At 41.9% G+C, this 18,050-nt stretch overlaps 1 protein-coding gene across 4 annotated transcripts; it reads left to right on the forward strand.

Moving 5' to 3' along the window:
• The first annotated feature begins 3,941 nt into the window (after positions 1–3,941).
• On the forward strand, positions 3,942–16,472 carry LOC130565022 (uncharacterized). Of its 4 annotated transcripts, none has more exons than XM_057351543.1 (10): positions 3,942–4,739; positions 6,528–6,684; positions 7,238–7,427; positions 7,807–7,899; positions 8,181–8,273; positions 9,578–9,646; positions 10,780–10,950; positions 14,077–14,127; positions 14,294–14,419; positions 14,734–16,472. In XM_057351543.1, exons 1-10 carry the CDS (start codon positions 4,634–4,636, stop codon positions 14,782–14,784), a joined length of 1,107 nt encoding a protein of 368 aa, XP_057207526.1. In that variant the 5' UTR covers positions 3,942–4,633; the 3' UTR covers positions 14,785–16,472. The 4 variants fall into 4 exon arrangements, with proteins under 4 accessions (XP_057207526.1, XP_057207525.1, XP_057207527.1 ...); XM_057351542.1 differs by having other exon boundaries at positions 15,439–16,472; XM_057351544.1 differs by having other exon boundaries at positions 14,330–14,419; positions 15,439–16,472.
• Positions 16,473–18,050: the final 1,578 nt, after the last annotated feature.

Genomic DNA, 18,050 nt, shown 5'->3' on the forward strand with positions numbered 1-18,050 from the left:
GTGTTCTCTGTAGATCTTATGGGCTCAGTTCTGGAGATATCAGGTGATCTTGGCGGAAGAAGGCCGTAGCGCTTCGGTGATGACTCACAGTGTGATGCAGATTTCTGAGGCAGTAGAGTTTTGTGTTGAAGTCTTCTTCCCTTTCGGCCTGTTCCGTCCTCTCATGTAGGCTCGGATGCTGGCTGTAGCACAGGTGTTGTAGCTGCTGTAATCCGCTTTCACAGTTTCTAACTGCTGGCATAGGATGCTGTGGTCCTCTAGGCTGGAGGTGATCCTAAGCAGGTGATCTGTCTTGTGTGGTCACACTGGGCAGTGTTCCTGCCTAAGAGTCAATGTTTTGCAGGTAGGAGTTTGTTGTGGCCTCCTGCAGTGTTCAGGGTGACAGCATTTAGTGGTGACAGCTGTCATGTTTCTGGCCAGCTTGCTGGAGTCTGTGGGGACACGCAGGGTATGTGTCTGCAGGTTCTTTTGAATGGTTCCTGCCCCACCCCTCTGTGTTTGCTGGCTAGTAAGGTGTGAACAGTGGGCTTTCGCCCCCCCCCTCTTTCGCAGCTTTGGGCTTTTAGCTGGGGGGCTGGACAGGAGAGATTCTGTGGCATTCTCCTGTCTGTTCACCTTGTAGTCTGCAAGCTAAGTTCAGTTCCTTTTGGTTCCATTGCTGAGTCATGGCTTGGACTTCAGCGTGGACTGCTTGCAGATGGCCTTTATAGGCCTTGGCCGTGGCATTGTATTGCTGTCTGCCTAGGCCATTATGAAGAGAGCTTCTGCATGTTAGAGTTTTCCTACCAGCCCTCTCTGGCATCTGCTCCAATTGCTCTCTTCGCTCAGTCTGTGTTGCAAAGGACTCTTGTAGCTTTCATCTCCTCCTGTAGCTCCTGGTCCTCTTCATTCGCTGTCATTTGCAGGTCCAGCTGGTCTAGGCGGTTCTGCACGTGCTCCTGGCTCTAGTAGGACAATCTGGTCGTGGTCACTGATGATCCTGGCTGTGCACTTCAGATGAGTTTGTTGGCTCTCTGTAGTTGTAGCTCTGGTTTAGATCGTGGTCCCTTCACCGGTTTAGGTCGTCCGACCAACTGCTCTCAGCGCAATTGCCGTGTGCAGATGTTGGTCCCATGCAGGAGTCCATCGCAGTGCTTAGCCTGGTCTCTACTCAAAGAGAAAACGAGAAAGCACGCATTAGGTAACTAGTCTAATGATTAAACTTCTGGAAGCGGTGTGTCTTAGATGAAAAGCATTGGAACACGCAATGCTTCAAAATCTAATTTACACATAATTCGGCCGTACACAAAATAGGGAGGAAATTCGCTCCACTATTTCCTTCGTGCTAACAAGAGGATTTCTTCGCTCAGATTAGGGCGGTCAACGATATCGGGACTCTCTATAAAAGATTTCTTCATTTTTTAGGGTCACATTAAATTGCAGTTAACTTAACCATCATTAACAGTACCTTGGGCTTTTCCTAAATAGGTCACAGAGGCTGTTTCGGCGCAGTAACGTAAGGGAGCGAGTTTGAGTCTCGCTCTACCTTCTTCGCGCTAAAAGAGGATTTCTTCGCTCAATTTTGGGCGGTTAAATAATAGTATAGTGCGCTATAAAGAGATTTCTTCGTCTTTATATTGTCAGTTATTATATTGATGAGCAAAGCTCACCAAATATGGTTCTCCACCAGATCTTTCAAGATCATATCCATGAAATGAGTTATTTAAAACATCAATTTCAGTCAAGGAATTAGTTTAGCTCAAAGGAAAATACGTATAATAATCGTGATCAAATATACATATTTTACGGTCTCTGATTGGTAATATAAAGCATAATAATACTTGAATGCATTCATCCAGCAAATGCCTCAATGATATTATTATATACTTTACATTATCTCATGGCCATAAGTAACGTGACTTTACCAAACAGGATTTAGAGCAAAGGTAGCATAAATCGAGACACAGTAAAAGGGACCAGGCTTGTGAGCATGAATACAGAAAACCCATCACAAATTAATATATATGGTTATTTATTAAACTCTACTCTACATGGTAAACAGAACAATGACGTTCGCATAAAACAAACAAATACATCAAACACAAATGCGCTAGGAAGCACTGAGAGAGAAAGAGAGAAAGAGAGAGAGAGAGAAAGAGAGAGAAAGAGAGAGAGAGAGTGAGAGAGGGGGCATGGCAGCGATTTCTGAACACCAATAAAAATCATCTTTAACAAAGAGGGAAAAGGACAATTGAATCACATGTTCCTATTTGTCAGAGAAGTTTCTCTGGTTAGCCAAGTTTCAGATTAGACCGAGAGACTTCTCCCCTCTGCTTTGAAGCTTAGGAGTCGTAAAACTACGTCATATATATCTAAACTACATCATATGCTGTCAATGTCAGATGCAGAGAAGTTAATTCATGTATTCATGACATCAAGACTAGACTACTGTAATGCACTGTTATGTGGTTGCCCTGCAGGTTTATTACAAAAACTCCAACTGGTCCAAAACGCGGCAGCTCGAGTTCTTAAACGTACAAAAAAGTATGAACATATTAGCCCGGTTCTGTCAACCTTAACCTGGTTACCTATAAAGCATCGCGTTAACTTTAAAATCTTGCTTATTACCTATAAAGCTCTACAAGGTTTAGCTCCTCAATACTTGAATGAACTCCTTTTGTATTACAGTCCTTCACGTGCATTACGCTCTCAGGCGTCCTGTCAGTTGGTAATACCTAGAATTTCAAAATCAAGTGCAGGTGGTAGATCCTTTTCCTATTTAGCGCCTAAACTTTGGAATAGTCTTCCCTGCACTGTCCGGGAGGCAGACACACTCTGTCAGTTAGAGTGTTTTGTTTGTTGACGAGCACATGTTCCCTGCCGGGTGACGGCAGCTCGCGTGCTCAGTGTCTGCGTCATTCTCCCCACCCTTGCATTTCCCCGTTAGGATTTTCTCGGTCACTGGGTTTTTTCCACTCGTCACGCCTGCACCTGTAGATCGCACCCATCACCTCTGACATCTTGTTCCCCCTAATTAGTCTCGCACCTGCTCCCTATTCCCGCTCGTTAGGTTTCCTCTTTATTATCCCTGTGTGTCTTGTCCTGTGTCTGACCGTTGGATTCCATTGCCCGTGCAGTCTCCCTTAGTACCAGAGGCATCCTACCTTCTCTAGTTCTCTTAGTTTTGTTCTAGTCATAGTTTCAGCCCTGTTCTAAGTCTTAGTCTCAGCCTTGTATTTTATAGTACCCGCTTCTGTAATAGCCTTGCCGTGGCATGTGTTAGCTCTCTCGTGTGCTTCCTGTTTCTCCCTTTCGTCTACCTCTGTGACTCTTCTTCCTGGCAGTTCCCGTTGGCGTCCCGGACGGCGATCTTCTCCTCTACCCGGCACGGTTCCCGCGGAGCAGATCTGCAGCCCTCCAGGGCGACACCCACTTCTCTTGCATTGCGAGTCTCGGGTCAAGGAACCTCCCCGAGCCCACTTCTCTTCTGTTTCACGTAGGAGGACTGTCACCGGCTAGTGTCTTGTGAACTTTTTACCCTGTTGCGGTTCTCAATAAAGATCTGGTTATCCCGCAATTGAGTTTCTCCCTTTGTCGACCATGACACCAGATGGCAGTGAAACGTGCCAAAGACGGGCAGCTGATCTCCAAGGCCCTCTTGGAGAAGTGCAGAGAGGAGGCCAAGAGAAATATTCCAAAGATTCTCGGTAAGTCGATGTCCTTAGTGGTTAGTTACAGTTAACTGACCTTTCCTAAAGGTGCTGTTTTTGTGTGTTTCCCCAGACAAGCTGGAGCAGGACAAGGCCCAGAAAACGCAGTTTCGATTCTACGGGTATGTCACTGTGTTCCTGGCCTCAATCTATGGTCACCGCTGTGTTCCAGAATATGACCATAGGTGAGGTCAGGAACGCGGTGAAGACATCAAGTACATACCTGATAAATGTAAGTGATCTCCCTGTGTGTGTGTGTGTGTGTGTGTTTGTTTTTATTACATTGTGGGGTCCTCAGCATGTTAGCACACTCACAAAGTGGGGACCAAAAACATGGTGGGGACCAAATCCCCGGTCCTCACAATGTTTTGCTTCTAATGGCCTCAGGGGGCGTTGCTGATATGCCTAGTTCAGTTTTTTTTCAAAACCCCACCCTGAGCAAATACCTGTTTTGAGTGTGCGAGTGTGTGTCGCAGCGGTGCTCTTTAGCGCCCCTGTAGTATGTTCCCGGAACTGCACCCGTAAACACACATTTGACGTCACAAGAAGAGACACACCTCACCAGCTTTTCGTGGGTAATTAACCTAATTTCTTTTATTCAAAATCATATTTGAGCTGTTTGAAAACGCGGAAATCATGTGAATTAATGGACAATATGGTGTTGATGTATATTTTTAGTGTAAAATTATTAACAAACTTGCACATTGGTATGTATTTTAAAGCGTTTTTAAATGTGTAAAAATACACTATTATTTAACTTGAATTGCACTTCGATATATATATAAAGTGTTTACATGTATAGGATAAGCGTGTGAGCTTATTTGCAACATTTTCGACGCCACGTGGTAGACGCTAAGAGACCGGAGCGTCGTTAGTTAGTCCCGGGGCGACGCTACTGCAAGGGCCGGTGTAAAACTCACTCCGACACGGCCTTGCGTGGGAGAATGAGACGGAGGAGAATTAATCTGGTGAAAGACGCGGAGGAGCACGCGTTCAATGCCACTGACAAGAGGGATGTACTGGAGGCTAAACACATCGATGATTTTAAAGGTGGGTTTGATAAGAACTTTTACATGCTTTTGGGATTGTGTTACAAAAAAATTAACCATGGTTTTATTACAGTAACCTTTATTAAACTTGGGTATTTGTAGTAAATCCGTTTACCAATTTGTTGTTTAATCTAATGGTTTAATTCTAGCCATTGTTTTCGGGATATAATTGTGTTCTATAACCAAGATTATCCCCAAAACACGATTCTTGCAATAGAACATATGGTAATAATATTTCACATGAAACTATGATGTTTATTTCTATACCTTTCATATTATTAACTGATTTAAATCCAAACGGGTGTATTGTAAACCCCTCATGGGCTAAATGCTAAAGTGTTTTTATTACATGGTGGGGTCCTCAGCATGTCAGCACACTCACAAAGTGGGGACCTAATCCCCACAAAAACAGTGCTTGGACTAAATGCTACAGTTGGTTTGAGTAAAAAATGGGCATAATTTTTGAGGCCTACTGTTGGTAAAATAGGTAACTCCCATACAGGGGAAATTCAGGTGTGCTCCCTTAGTGTTTCCTGGCTCGGTCTGATTATTAATCTGTAATGAATGGCAAATGATAATGGTTTTAAAATGGTCAAAGCAAGTGTGTTCTTATCTAAAAGTATCATAATAATGAAGGACTTAAAGGGATAGTTTACCCAAAAATGAAAATTCTTTCATCATTTACTCAACCTCTTGTCATTTCAAACCTGTATGACTTTCTTTCTTCCACAGAACACAAAATAACATATTTTGAAGAATGGTGTTAACATAAAACCGCAGGTACCCAGGGGCGGATTAAAGCATTTTAGACTAACTAGTTTTAGAAAAACTCCACAGCGGGTGTTTCAACCAGCACCGATGTTAGCCGATGCGAGCTGCCAGTCCTCCTGCTGCTATCTTGGTCACATTGTTCTTTTAACTTTTGTATTTTCTGTTTTTGTGCTCCACTATTGTGCTTTCCTTCAGACATTTTGTGGCTATGCCGTCTAGCAATAGCAGTGATGTAATGAAAATGATTGACATGATTTGACCAGTCACATCAAATGTCACATCTATCCAATCACCTTTTTATGTTTCTTATGGGCCAATGAGGGTCTTTTTTGTTGGTGCTGAAGTAAATTTAAAATAAAATATACTGTCTGGCCAAATCAGAGGCCCCTGCTCACGTGGGGCCCCAGTAGCCTACACCTGTGCGTTAATCCGCCCCTGCGGGTACCCTTTGACTTCAGACCAAGAGGCCGTCCATACAACATTTTGCATATAAACGTCAATGTAGACCAACAGTTTTCTGTTTCCAACAACCACTAAAAACTCTGATTAAACTTAATAGGATACTTCACCCGAGAAGGAAAATTATTTTGAGTTACTCACCCTCAAGTCCACAACTGTTAGACCTCCATTCATCTTCGCAACACAAATGAAGAATTTTTATGAATTCCAAGAGTTTAGAACGAAGGTTGAACCACTGGAGTCACATGGACTGTTTTAATGATGCCTTTAATAACTTTCTGTGCTTTGATTGTATGTTACGTTGCTGTCAATGGTGGGAGTCAGAAAGCTCTTGGACATCATCAAAACCATCTTCATTTGTGTTCTGAAGATGAACAAAGGTCGTAGGGTTATCGAACAACTTCAGGATGAGTAATTCATGACAGAATTTTCATTCTCGGGTGAAGTATCCTATTAACAAAGGATCCTATTATTAATTCTTCATTGTAAGCTAACAAGTATTGTATTGAAGGTTTTTAAGAGATTGTAATAATATTTTTTTATTTTTACCATTTTTCAGGTCGTGGAGTGTTTGCTTTGGCCCCTTTTAATAAAGGAGATTTTGTTGTGGAGTACAGGGGGGAACTGATTGACTTCATTGAGGCAGAACGCCGAAGAGAAGTCAATAGAAATATAGTCTTTATGTTTGATTTTCTTTGGCAAAACAGGAAGTGGTGGTAGGTTTTTGAAAATTGTGACCCTGGATCACAAAACCAGTCTTAAGTAGAACGGGGACATTTTTAGTAAAAGACAAAAATACATTGTGTGGGTCAAAATTATCGATTTTTCTTTTATGCCAAAAATCATTAGGATATTAAGTAAAGATCATGTTCCATGAAGATATTTTGTAAATTTCCTACCTTAAATATATAAAAACTTTATTTTTGTGAGTGGATGGCCTGCCACAGTGCCCCTGATTAACAAATTCAAAGGCAATTTTCTCAATATTTTGATTTTTTTGGGCTCTCAGATTCCAGAGTTTTAAACGATTGTATCTCAGCCAGATATTGTCCTATTCTAACAACTCATATATCTATAGAAAGTTTATTTATTCAGCTTTCAGATTACATAAAAATCTCAATTTCGAAACATTGACCCATAAGACTGGTTTTGTTGTCCAAGGGTCACAATTGTGTTTATTATACTTTTGATTATAGGAATATTAAATTAGTCACAGTGTATTTGTGTCATAAATAAAGATGTAAAGTCAAATTTTTCTTATTTTTTAAGCATTGATGCAACTGATGAGAACAAAACCCTTGGTCGGCTAGTGAATGACGATCACATCACCCCAAATTGTACAATGAAAAAAATTGTTGCACAGGAAAGACCCCATTTGTGCCCTTTTGCTCTGAGATATGTTATTCCTGGAGAGGATATAACTTATGACTATGGACCAAGTGACTGGCCTTGGAGAGAGGTTTGACTCTTTTATCGTCTTATGTTAATATTATTACAAAGTATGTTATGTTTTGTTACTGTAACTGTCAATATGTTAAATGTAAAGAATGTTAATTATATTTTGCTTTTAATCATGCATAAAGACAGTGTTAAAACTACAGGCAAAACCACTGGACCTCACACACTTTAAAGCAGGGCTTCTCAGCTTTGACCCTTGAGGTCTACTTTTCTGCAGTGTTTTGTCTCAACCTTGATAAAAATCACTTGCCTGTAACTTAATAATCCTAAAGACATTGGTCAGCTTGTTCAGAAACATAGATCTTGAGGGCCAGAGTTGAGAACACCTTCTTGAAGGTTTAGCATATTTTTCCTAACTAGTATTTGAACAACTTTTACAGTCTTCCATGAAGGATGATGACTTTATGACGACCACTGAGAACTGCTCTGAGAGTCCCGTTACTTCTACAGACCTTTTACAACTTACATCTGAGGTATTAAACCTTGTTCCTTTCTTGTTGATTTCAAACATACGTGTATATATTTGCTGTTAAGGATGTTGTAAGGCAGCAAATTCTGTTATTCTGTATAACTTTAGCAAGTCAAGCAGTAGTGCTTTAAATGGTTTCTAGCTTTACCTTGTGGGGTCCGGCAGTGTGTTAGAAAAGCCTTCTAAATGCCTTTGTAGTAAATACACACACTTTCAGGTTTATCATAGTGTGGACACTGACTGAAAAGTACTTTTTCCTAACTAGTATTTGAACAACTTTTACAGTCTTCCATGAAGGATGATGACTTTATGACGACCACTGAGAACTGCTCTGAGAGTCCCGTTACTTCTACAGACCTTTTACAACTTACATCTGAGGTAAACTTGTTAAGTTCTCCTGATTTAGTGGAGTAAAAGATGTCCTTGGGTCAAAATGCTGACCCTGGAACAACATTTAAATTAACAAATCAGATTTGAGGGATAAGTTTACAGTTTATGTGAAGTTTAAGCTTACAGCCAGGGTTAGGGGCTTTTACACCATTGGTATCCATCAATCATTTCTCTCTGATTTTAGGGATAATTTAGGGTTTGGGTGTCATGGCAGAAACACAAAAACGGCCCAGATGCGGTAAAGACAGACATGTATTGGTCACAGTCAATGAAAAACACAGTGGTGACCCAACCTGGAAGGCTTGCGGTGGTGAGAGGTGAGAATCCCTGGAGTAGCAGAGCACTGCAGCGAGGACGGGAGCTAGGAGCCCGGCGAGGAGATGGAATCTTTCGTGCTGGGGTATCTCACTCAGTCCGGGTACCGTGCCGGAAACCCGGAAGAAAACTCCGACGTGGACGAAGCTCTCCGATCCTCCAGAGAAAAGCTGGCCGCCAACAGCGGATGACAGGTGAAACGCCCACGGGAACTGCCAGGAGCGAGAGAGGAAACAAGGTAACAGGCGAATGATAGATATTAACAAGACCAGACCAGACCAGACAGGGACTAAGGCAAGGCTAAACAAGACAAAAAACTTCGTCAGCCGTGCCGCAGCAACATCTGGGTCAGTCTGCACAGGCTAACAAAAGCAACGGCCAGACAAAGAACAAGAGACACTAGGGAAAGATAAAGGGAAGAAGTAATGAGAGGAAATAGTGTCAGGTGCGGGGCAATTACGGGAACAAGGGCGCTAATCATAGTAAGTAAGTGCAGGTGTGTGTGTGTGTAGTGGAAAATCACCAGTGCATGAGAGTCTACAGACACAGGGAGGAGGGAACAGTGACGCGGACACCGAGCACATGGTCCGCCCATAGCTAGCGGTGCCACGTGCTCGACACAGACCAAAACAAACTCCGTGCCAGGAAAAACACACCGAACAAAACCGGACCGTAACATTGGGATGTGTATAGGCTTTTCTACAAAAATGTTGTTCCAGGGTCAACAAAGTATGTTGCCCGAAGTACATCTCTCACTTGGCAAAATCAGTTTGAGCGTACTTGTTAACTTTGGCTTATGTGTTATGAATTTTTGCTAAATAATCCTTTATGCGGAATCAGAACCCTGAACTCTTATCATATAAGCTGTATGTCAAGTTATTTTGTTATACTTTAATGAATGCTTTATATTTTGGAAATGAGATTGCGAATAATGTGCAAACTGAGAATGATTTCAGGGTTTTTCTTCCTGAATACAGCCTTTGGTTGACTACACAGACAGTGAAGATGACGTTTTGTATTCTGAACCTATGACGTCTTATAAACAGGTATGTGTGATTACAAATAAGTTTGAGTTTTTAACTTCATTAAAAACAGTCTTTGTTGTAAAGCAGCATTCGAGTTATGCTCTATCATCAGTACTATTGCGTGTTCTCATTACGCTGTATTGCTATGGATCATCTTGTTATGCTCTATTCCAATGGATTGCATTATTTTTGCGAGTTCTTGTGATGCTGTATTTTGTTCTCAATGGTTTGTGTGATTTCACATGCAAGAAAAGATTTTTACCGAAAATAACATTGTATTTAAAGCAAAACTACTTGACTAAAAGCAACTAAAAACAAATTTCAGCACCGGTTTAAAATGGGTAATTTAGAAACGGTGGAATGATGTTTATTTTTCATTTCTAATGTCTATATCATAATGTATTCTCTTGAAAAGTCTTTATTGTCGTATGTGTGATGAATATAAACTCCTTTTAGGAACTTCACCATTTAACGTGAATGTGTCAGAGAATATTCTTAAATAAGGAAAACTATTCAGTGATTGGTCCATGCCAATGACGTCATCAAAACCAGGTGACGCAAAGCAAAGTGTCGTAAATCATCTCTAAGCCTGACACTTAAGATTTAGTCCTACACTTCACAGAAATTACGACTGAGCTGCTTTATAACTAACTTTTAAGTGCAGCTTTGAGCCGAGAATTTTTCTACTCTTAAGTCAATTCTTAGCAGTGTTCTTGTGAGTAATTCTCAGAAGCTTGATAAATAAGGGCCCTGGGGCCTCATGTATCAATGCTGCGTACGCACAAAAACACTGCGTACGCCAGCTTTCACGCTCACGGTCGGATGTACTAACAGTGAAATTAACGTGAGAATGTGCGTTCCTCCACGCCAACTTCATGTCTGGCGTGAGTTTTTTTGTGCGTACGCACATTTACAGCTTTGTCCGTACGCAATGTTTTAGTATGGAATCAACGCAAGTCTTTGTACATGAGGCCCCTGGTTTCCAAACAGTTTTAAATGATTCATTTACAGTGTGATTTCTGTATCTATTTAAAGTACGTTAAACTTACTTTTAAATCAGCAAAAATATTTGTATTACTGTACATAAAAAAGCATACGTATTCCTGCGTTTGCAGACTCATCATGTGATACGAGTGCCTCTTTTGTTTTCTTAGATGAGACCTGCAATTCATGAAGAATCAGATGATCTTTTCAAATCAGAAAATTCCAGTGTAAGCAGTGAAGATGAAAATACAGACATCAAAGACACCAGACAGAAACGTACAACCTTTGGGACGACTGAACAACATCAAGCTTATTCATTCAAAAGTGCAACATCCACTAGGGTAAGTGTTTTTATAATACTGTATGTTAAATAATAAACCTGTGAATGCGGACTAACTAAAGTGAATGATTATTGTCTTTAAGGCTAGAGGAGAGATTTCTAAGCACTCGGGTGTTTTTAATTCAAGTGAAGATGAGTTCAGTGAGGAAGAGTACATTCCTGACACATCAGAAGAGAGTTCAGATAGTAGCACAAGTCTTACTGCTTCACCAGAAGGTAAAGGGAAGATCCAGGTTTTACCAGTCCAGTGCAGTTTAGACAACAAAGGCAAAATCTATGATCCTCAAAGCAGCAGTGACGTAGGGAGCTCCCAGACCCATGACACATCCTCACCTCTTGACAACACAAGTTCAGTGATCATCCCAGCTATGGTTAAAAAGAGAGATGGAGCGAGAATGTATAACAAGAAACAACACTGCTTTTTTTGTAGTGGTGCTTTCACAAAAATTGCTAGACACCTGGAACGCAAGCACAGCAAAGAGGTTGAGGTAGCGAAGGCCCTTAGTCATCGAAAGGGCTCCAAAGAAAGGCGAATGCAGCTTGTGGCCATGTGGCGACAGCTTTGATCTTAGCATCGTCAGGTTCAATACCTCGTGGCGAAATCACATGACCGAGGAACGAAATAGTATCGGAGTGGAACTCGCACTTCTCCGCTTTGACGAACAACTGATTCTCCAGAAGGCGCCGGAGGACCCCTCTGACGTGCTGGGTGTGTTCCTGGAGAGAGTGAGAAAAAATAAGGATGTCATCCAGGTACACGAAGACGAAACGATTAATCATGTCCCCCAACACATCGTTGACGAGGCCCTGGAAGACAGCAGGAGCATTGGTCAGGCCAAACGGAAGAACCAAATACTCATAGTGTCCCGAAGGGGTGTTAAATGCCATCTTCCACTCGTCTCCCTCGCGGATCCGGACTAGGTGATNAGTATCTACGTAACAAAGGTAACTTTGCTCACAATACGACTGTTATTAATACAGGCACAGGACAGATGATTCCACGGAAACTGCCTAAAAAGAACCTGGATGGCGAGAGCTTTATGCATTGCATATATTGCCAAGGACTCTTCCTAAAAAAGACTCTGTGGAGACATGTGAAGGTTTGCAAATTCAAGCCATCTGACGTGAAGCCCAAACCTGGAAAAACCCGTGTGCAGGCTCTTTGTGGCTTTGCACAGCCTCCCCCACCAGGTGTGACTCACGGCCTTTGGAAGCTGTTGAATGCCATGAACCAAGATGAAGTGGCACTTGCAGCTAGAAATGACTGGTGCATTTTAGAGCTGGGGAAGCATCTTTACAACAAGCATGGCTCAAGAGTTAAGATGCATGAACATATTCGTCAAAAGATGAGAGAGCTTGGAAGACTCCTAATATCTGCAAGAGAGGTAACACCCCTTAAATCTATTAAAGATCTCATCCATCCCCAAAACTTCATGCATACTGTTAATGCAGTTAAAAGAACAGTTGGATATAATGAAGAAACTTCTGAGTATCAAACAGCTAGTGTCGCTGTGAAACTTGGACATAGTCTAAGCAAAATCGCAATGCTTGTTGAGAGCCACTCTACCATCAGTGGAGACAAAGCAACAGCAAAAGTTGCAAACAGCTTCCAACAACTGTATCAGTCCAGATGGCCCGAATACATTTCCTCATCAGCCCGGCGAACACTTGAGGAAGCCAAGTGGAACTCGCCATCTTTACTCCCATTCACTGAAGGTGTTAAACGCCTTCATGTGTATCTTGACAAGCAAGAGAAAATTTACCGAAAACTCTTGCCAACACAGCCTTCATCTCAGCATTGGTCAAAATTGGCCAAGATAACATTAACTCAGATGATGCTTTTTAATCGAAGACGAGAAGGGGAAGTTTCACAAATGCCCTTGTCTGCATACACCTCCAGCAGCCAATCAGAGGCTCATCCAGATATTAGCATGGCCCTTTCAGAGTTGGAAAACAAACTGTGTCAGTACTTCAAGCGAATAGAGATCCGAGGCAAAAGAGGCAGAAAGGTTCCAGTACTCGTCACTCCTTCAATGCAAGAGTCAATCAACCTGCTAATTGCAAACCGGAGTAGGTGTGGTGTACAGAATGAGAACTCTTTCCTGTTTGCTCGCCCATTGGCTATGACCTATTTCAGAGGCTCTGATAGCATCGGGAATTTGCATTTGCATGCAATGCTAAAAATCCTCAGACTCTCACTTCCACAAAGTTAAGGAAACAGATTGGTACTCTCTCTGAAGTTCTCAATCTGAGCAACACAGAGCTGGATCAGCTGGCCGACTTTTAGGTCATGACATTCGAGTACACCGCCAGTTTTACAGATTACCAGAAGGCACTCTTCAGCTGGCCAAGATGAGTAAAATCTTTCTTGCTCTGGAGAAAGGACGTTTGGCTGATTTCAGAGGAAAAAACCTCAATGAAATTGACATTGATCCAGAAGGTACTCTCTCTTTCTCAATTTAGGGATATATTATGTGTATGTCTTTTATACATATTTTTATTACACGGCTGGTTGGAATGCTTGATTCTGATTGGCCAGTCGCAACATTTGCAGGTTGGTTATTCCCAGATAACAACCTCTCAAAACTAATAACACACGGTAACCTGGATGCAACAAATCATTTTGACAGGTTTTTTTTTGACAAATTAAATATAAATATGTTTTTAATAACATATATGACATTATATTTATAAATGATTAAACCAAATTGTCTGTTCGTGACATTTGAACGTCGTTTCTTACTTTAAAACGGAAACTAAACGGCTTTTCCTCACGGAAAGTCTGCATTCAGTAAAAATGAGCTAATACAATATTTCAGATTCACATTTCATGTCCAGTTTTTTTCTCATGTGGCAAGTAGGCATGTAATAAGTGGGATAATGTACAAGCAGCCGGCTGTTATCATGAAATAAGCCCCTTCAGTGAGACACAAGACCCTCCACTTCACGTCCTGATCACACGGTCGGGGATTATTTTTGCCATAACAGACCGGCTGCCTGTACATTATTCCTCACATATTCTGCAGTAAGGCATTTACTCCAATTGCTTGGAGACACATTGTGTTGTATAATCACATATAATAATCTTGTGTTGCAAACAATGTGTTTCTGTCATTTCTTCTTTTAGAGAGAGTTACACTGGACAATGATGTGGATGATGCTAAATCCAGTCCAAAAAGTAGGTATATTTTGATTTGTCAGTTTATTTCCAAATCATGTTTCTCATATGCATGTTTCTTTTTGCTTAATATTATTCATTGTTAAAAAGAAATGATGTACAGTTTGATGTCACCATAATGCAGTGTTTTGTCAATATTTGATTTGGGTTCATTTATTACTTCCAGAGTGCACTGAATTATCCTCACAACACACTGCACCAGAGTGCACTGAATTATCCTCACAACACACTGCACATGAAGACGATGATGACCACACCCTTCCTGCAGACCCAGCACTCAAAAAGAAAAAAGGTATGATCTTTTCTTGACAGCTCTTGTGATTATGGCGGAGTAAACATCTTATCAAATGTAAAAGTATACTCCTGTATCATATTTTTATTTACAGCCTGTATCATGAGTAAGCAACGGAGTAGACAAAAATACTTTTCATTTAGCCGTCTTTACCAGCTAACCTAAATATGTGATTGTTACGGAGCTGCAACATTGATGATTAGGCCTGTCTCGACAATCAATTTATCGACTGACATATAAACTTGATGTTATATTTCTTTTGTGATGTGGTATTTTACTCACCCTCTTATCATTTTAAACGTGTCTCACTTCAGAAACGCAGGATGCGCGTGCAGTTATATGTTAAGGCAGATTCACACTGTTGAGTATGTTGGCTCTTGGTTATCTTGTAACATAAGGAGGTCGTAAAGGTGATGATGTGAATTTGTCCATTAATGGTAATTAAATTACATTCCTAGGACATGGCAGTTACGTTGCCAATTGGTAAGTCATGAAATTACCAAAAAGAATGAATAATTATGTAACTGTGACTGTATTTTATGTTAGCAGAGTATTCATAATAACTGGAGTCTTATACTTATACCTGTATAGTGTTTGTGAGATTGCAGAAGCTATTTTGGTGAAGCTTTGTTCAAAAATCTTAGCTTGCTTAATGTATACTAATTATTCCCAGAATAACCATTTTGTTTTTAACTAATGCGTAAAACGGCAATATAATGCATAATATGGTCATCACAACTTTATTATCTTGTTTGGTCTGTAAAGACTATAAGAACATGCATACAATTTTTTTTCCCCTGAATAATAAAATAAGTGGCATTTTCTCAAATGGTAAAAGTAAGTTTTACATTATAATAGCTCTGTTAGATCCACTAACCTTCACTTTTAACCAACATGACTGTGACTTTAATGTTGTGTTTGGACAGATGACATAAAAGTACAGTTCTCTATCTATTTAACAAGTTAATTTCACTGTTTGATGCATTGCCAAGATATTCACTTCATTTTTATTCCCTCAGGTCACGTTAAGAGGATGCCCTGGAGCAAGGAGGAAATACATGCCGTTGAGAAACACATGATGAATTTTATAAAGAACAGTAAGGTGCCAGGAAAGGCAGACTGTTTGAGATGCATACAGGCTGAACCACTTGCTCTTAAAAACAGAGAGTGGCCAGCTCTGAAGTTCTACATTAAAAATCGCATCACTACACTACAAAGAAAGAAATTAACACATTAATACAAAAAAGAAAAGCCGCATCAAATTTAAATGCAAATAAGCATGTGATCACATGTGTAATGTGATTTTTGGAACATTGTTAATCCAATGTATTCATGTGTAAAAACCCAAGGAATCACATGTGAAAAATGTGGCAACATATGAAAAAGTGTAATCACAGTGTGCAGCATGCGGTCTTGTGTTATCCACATGTGATCACGATTAACACACGAGGAATCACATGTGGAAAATGTGGCGACATATGAAAACATGTTTTCACATGTGATTCCTTGTGTGTTAATCCCATTCAAATTCTCATGTAAAAACCCAAGTGTTCCAAAAATCACACAAATTCAAATTGCTCACATGTGATCACGTATAAAAAAATGTGAAATTTGTGTGTTTTTTCTATAAGAGATGTCAATTTGTTTTGTTTTGTCCTGTATGGACATTTGTGTTCAGTTCTGAGATCAAAATGAGTTGCTGCAGTTACCAGTGAGCAATATGGTTCATGTTATGATCACAAACATGCATTTTATGGTGAAGTTATGCTTTTACTTATCAGTAAGAAGTTTCAAGAAACGTTGTATGTAAAAATACATACAAAGAAAAAAAGTGTTTTATGAGTTTCATATACTGGACTAGTGTTTTGAACACAGGAATGAGTTTTTTTTTAAAGTAATGAGTTTTAAAAATATGTTCAGACGACACATGACATGTTCATGTCAGATGTTTTGGAAGCGTTTTACTGAAGCTGAACCACTTCAGCATCTGTGGAATATATGAATAAAGTTTCAAATATTTTCAGCTACTTTTTTGATCGGAGTAGTGTTTTCTGCAAACTGCTTTAAAATGATTTTTTTTTTTTGCGGAGGTCTAGCTTAGTAAAGACCCGGGCTCCCTGTAAGAGTTCGAAAGCAGACGACATTAAAGGTAAGGGGTATTTATTCTTTACCGTGATGTCGTTCAACCCTCGATAGTCAATACAAGGGCGTAAGGAGCCGTCCTTCTTCTGCACGAAAAAGAAACCCGCACCCGCCGGCGAGGAGGAGGGACGAATGAGCCCGGCGTTTAATGATTCACGAATATACTTGTCCATGGCCTCTCTCTCAGGACTCAAAAGGGAAAACAACCGACCCTTGGGCGGAGAAGTGCTTGGGAGGAGGTCGATGGCGCAGTCGTAAGGACGGTGAGGAGGCAGAGCCATACCGCGAGACTTGCTGAACACAGTCTGAAGATCGCGGTATTCCTCCGGAACTCCGGTCAGATCGGCGGCCTCCACTTGAAACACAGGAGACACAGAAACAGGCGAGGGAGCAGGACCAAGACAAGACACATGACAAGCAGGAGACCAAGACAAAATAGCTGTGTTTACCCAATCAATGTGAGGATTATGTTGTGACAACCACGGATGCCCTAAAACCAGAGGCGTGGTGGGGGAATCGAGGATGTACAACCTAATCTTCTCACAATGATTACCCGACAAGAAAAAGCTTACGTGAGGAGTGGTGTGAGTGACGGTGGAGAGGGCAGCTCCCGTTAGCGTCACGGCGGAGATAGGCGGATGCAGAGGAACTGTGGGAATACCCCACTTCTGGGCGGTGGCTCTGTCCAGGAAATTACCCTCAGCTCCTGAGTCTATGAGCGCCCGTCCGGTATGGGTCTGGATGCCGTAGGTGAGGCGAAATGGGAACGTGGTGCGTGGCAGTGGAGAGGTTTCAGAGATTACGCCCACCCGGACTCTCCGCTCTACGGATGGGCGTCGGCTTTTGCCGGACAGTGTGCCACGAGATGACCTGTCTTCCACAGTAAAAACAGAGCCCGTCCACAAGGCGTTGTTGCTTCTGAGCTGGGGTAAGGTGTGAACGACCGATCTGCATGGGTTCGGGTTCAGGTGTCGCCTGGAGGATGGCGTTGTTGCCCCGACCGGGCTCACGACTGGCCTCTCGGCTGGGCTCGCGACGGCGCCAGTCCGGGGGAGAAGTGTGGCGTCGGCGCCGGGCATTGACGCGGCTCTCTACTCTGAGGCAGAGGTTGATGAGATCCTCTAGGTCCCGTGGCGAATCAAGAGCAGCGATCTCGTCCGCGATGCAGTGGTTAAGCCCGTCGAGGAACCGTGCGTGCAGTGCCCCCGTATTCCAGTCACACGCGGCCGCCAAAGTCTTAAACCGGATGGCATAATCGGTGATACTGCCTCGTTCCTGTGTCACCCGGGAGAGTTGGGCGGCCACCTCGTCGCCCCGGACCGATTGGTCGAACAGGCTGGCCATCTCGGCGCGGAAATCCCGGAACGAACGCCAGCAGGGATCCTAGCAGGGATCCTGGGCTTCCCAAACCGCGATACCCCACTGGCGAGCTCTCCCCGTAAGCAGAGTCAAGACAAACGCGATGCGGGTCTCCTCCGTGGCATACCAT

Source organism: Triplophysa rosa, linkage group LG14 (genome assembly GCF_024868665.1).
Source record: "Triplophysa rosa linkage group LG14, Trosa_1v2, whole genome shotgun sequence".
Lineage (NCBI taxonomy): Eukaryota > Metazoa > Chordata > Actinopteri > Cypriniformes > Nemacheilidae > Triplophysa > Triplophysa rosa.